This window comes from Primulina huaijiensis, chromosome 1, assembly GCF_012295235.1.
Source record: "Primulina huaijiensis isolate GDHJ02 chromosome 1, ASM1229523v2, whole genome shotgun sequence".
Classification (NCBI taxonomy): Eukaryota; Viridiplantae; Streptophyta; class Magnoliopsida; order Lamiales; family Gesneriaceae; genus Primulina; species Primulina huaijiensis.
In genome coordinates this window covers 1,304,743-1,308,267 of record NC_133306.1, presented here as the reverse complement: position 1 = coordinate 1,308,267, position 3,525 = coordinate 1,304,743, and the positions used below count along the sequence as shown (strand labels likewise).

General features: G+C 37.0%; 1 protein-coding gene across 1 annotated transcript; it reads left to right on the top strand.

Annotated features, from left to right (window-relative positions):
* The first annotated feature begins 136 nt into the window (after positions 1 to 136).
* Positions 137 to 3,525, top strand: LOC140978979 (cytokinin hydroxylase-like). The gene is made up of 5 exons (XM_073444334.1): positions 137 to 578; positions 675 to 901; positions 993 to 1,234; positions 1,309 to 1,687; positions 2,932 to 3,525. Exons 1-5 carry the CDS (start codon positions 299 to 301, stop codon positions 3,352 to 3,354), a joined length of 1,551 nt encoding a protein of 516 aa, XP_073300435.1. The 5' UTR covers positions 137 to 298; the 3' UTR covers positions 3,355 to 3,525.

Sequence of the window (3,525 nt, the reverse complement as noted above, 5' to 3'; positions counted from 1 at the left end):
AAAAAAATCATGTTTAACTTGAACATTGTTAATTGTGTATTAAAAAAAGGTACTAGTAAACTGAAAATAATATAGTGATCATTATGGCTCAAAGTTTTCACTAAACAAATTAGCTTTAATTGTCCCATCTCTTCAAAGTGCCCCATATCCTATCATTGGCACTATAAGTACACACTTCCCCACACCCCATTGCGACCGAACAAAAACCCCCCACACCCATCCTCATTCTTTCGGTTAGCGCACAAATTACAGAGTGTTTCTCCCATATCCTCTGTGTGTTTTTAATCCATCTTCCACCATGGAATTGGTGGTTTTAATGGCCATATTCATATTTAGCCTCTATTTCCTCCTAAAAGTAATCTACGAAACTATATCATGTTACTACATAACCCCGAGAAGAATCAGGAAAATCATGGAAAAACAGGGCGTGCACGGTCCAAAACCCCGGTTCCTAGTCGGCAACATCTTGGAGATGGCTTCTATGGTCGCAAAATCGACCTCGGACGACATGGATTCGATCAACCACGATATCGTGGGACGTCTCCTACCTCATTTTGTTTCTTGGTCCCAGTCATACGGTAACTTCATTTAATGAAATTATGGAGATATGTTGCATGTACGCGGTTATGATTTGTACGTGATCAAGATTCGTGATGGTGCAAATTTTTTTGTAGGGAAGAGATTTATATATTGGAACGGGATTGAGCCCAGGATGTGCTTAACCGAATCCGAACTTATCAAAGAACTTCTATCTAAATACAGCACAATTTCCGGGAAATCATGGCTGCAACAACAGGGCTCCAAGCATTTTATCGGGCACGGTTTGTTAATGGCGAATGGGGACGATTGGTACCACCAACGACATATAGTGGCACCGGCATTCACGGGAGACAAGCTAAAGGTATACTTGTTTTATATATATTCATCAATAGTATGTCAAGAAATGTCAAATGTCAATATTAATATATTTAGTTTTAAAAAAATGTGGGCAGAGCTACGCAGGTTACATGGTGGAATGCACTAAACATATGCTGCAGTCACTGGAGAATGAAGTAAAGAATGGCCGAACAGATTTCGAGATAGGCGAACACATGAGCCGACTAACGGCTGAAATCATTTCAAGGACTGAATTTGATTGCAACTATGAAAAGGGGAAGCAAATATTTCATCTGTTAACACTTTTGCAGCATCTTTGTGCTCAAGCAAGCCGTCATTTGTGCTTCCCTGGAAGCCGGTACGCAACTATCATGTTCAAACATAAACTTTTCTTTTGAAAGTATCAGGATATTGAAAATTGGCTGCGTACAGGTTTTTCCCAAGCAAGTACAACAGAGAAATAAAATCGCTGAAACTGGAGGTGGAAAGGCTGTTAATGGAGATAATACAGAGTCGAAAAGACTGCGTAGAAATAGGGCGAAGCGGGTCACATGGGAACGATTTGCTGGGAATTTTACTCAATGAAATGCAGAAGAAGAGGAGCAATGGGTTCAGTTTGAATTTACAAGTAATAATGGATGAGTGCAAGACTTTCTTTTTTGCCGGGCATGAGACCACAGCTCTGTTGCTGACTTGGACAGTGATGTTGCTTGCGAGTAATCGGGACTGGCAGGAGAAAGTGCGTGCGGAGGTCAGGCAAGTCTGTGGCGGTGGTGCGCCGTCTGTCGATCAGCTGTCGAAGCTTACTATGGTGAGTATTGCTCGCACCTTACTCTCAGTCCTTTTCCCCCTTTTCTTGTTTCTTTTAAAAATATCAACAAAATTTTTTTAAGTAGTTTGATTAAATTGTTGATTGATAACAAATTTAAAAAAAAAATCACAACACGTGAATGAAATGGTATCACATGCAACTGCTGTGTAGAAAGAAGTGAAATGATAGGATACTCGGATTATAGGAAGAAGAGAAATAATTCATTAATATTTCAAATAATATAATCACAATAAATATTAATTAATTAATTCAATTTGACCTTTTGAATAACTAGAACTACTCTTGAAATTCTGAGTTTTTAATGTGAGTGCACGAGTTCTTGACAAAGTCAAAATCATTACTTATAATTGGAATTTGTGATCATGTTCATTTGGTTAGAAACACCTGAAAAGTCCAAAAATCATTATTTAAAATTGAGCTATTCTAAAGTTTTTGTCTAATCATTCCATCCAAATAACCCGTATAATAAAATAATTTTCTTTGCCGAGATTATAAAATATATATATTATTATTCGTATGCATGTCGCAACAAACATTTGCATCACATGAGCTGGATTTCTATGATCACTTAACTCTGGGAATAGTTGTAAATTATATATAGTAAAATAAAAATATATTCCTATTTATTATGGAAACTACTGATTTCTCACAAATTTATATATTTCCATGTGCGCTCATCAAGGGTTGTGCGTGATTCTATGCCACGTGAAGGAGATCGTAAAGTGTAAGGTTCTAGTGAATCCAAAGTTTTGAATCGAGGATCGAAAACATTTTAAAGAGAGTTCTGTATACATAAAATATTAGTTAATTAAGTCAAAAGTTGTGTAGTGGAAGAACTATACTANATAGAGTTTTGTAATGCTGCCCACCAACCGTATTCATTTCTGTGTTTGTCAATGATAATATAATAGATGAGTATTATTTCATTATGAATATAAAGATGAATATGATTGATGTACAGACTAATAAAATTATATATATACCTCCAGCTCCACCCCTAACAAAAATCTGAATTGGGTTCTGCAATTTTGGATTGTCTGCAACTCATAATTATTGTTAGTTTAGGTAAATAGAGCTACTTGTTATGATGATTTTTTTTTTTTTTTGGGATACGTACCGGATATCATATACAGTGTCACCACTCATTTTTTATGAAAATTTTGGATTTTGGTGCACAAAGATAAAGTAAAATGCCGGCCAATGACATTTTTTCCCCACTGCAGTTGAACATGGTGATAAATGAATCACTTAGGCTGTATCCACCAGCGTCGGTTCTTCCACGAATGGCATTTGAAGACATCAAGTTAGGTGATCTTCGCATCCCAAAGGGTCTCTCGATATGGATCCCAATGCTTGCCATTCACCACAGTGAAGAGATATGGGGCAAAGATGTAAACGAGTTCAATCCCGCTAGATTTGCATCGAAGTCGTTCGCCACGGGTCGGCATTTCATCCCTTTTGCCGCGGGTCCAAGAAATTGTGTAGGTCAATCTTTTGCCCTGATGGAAGCCAAGATCATATTAGCCATGTTGATCTCGAGATTCAGTTTTAATATATCGGAAAATTACCGTCACGCTCCCGTGGTGGTTCTCACAATAAAACCCAAGTACGGGGTTCAAGTCCGTTTGACACCCTTAAGCCCGTGACAAATTTTGTGATGAGATCCTTTTTTTAAAAAAATTATTTTGGGTTTTTTAAGGTTGAGATTGAAGAGTATTAGTATAATATATATATACGCTGAGATAGAGATGGAGTGATTTGATAATGTGTGACTCCATTAATACAATAAAAATTTTCAGTGCACTTTGAATAGTTTA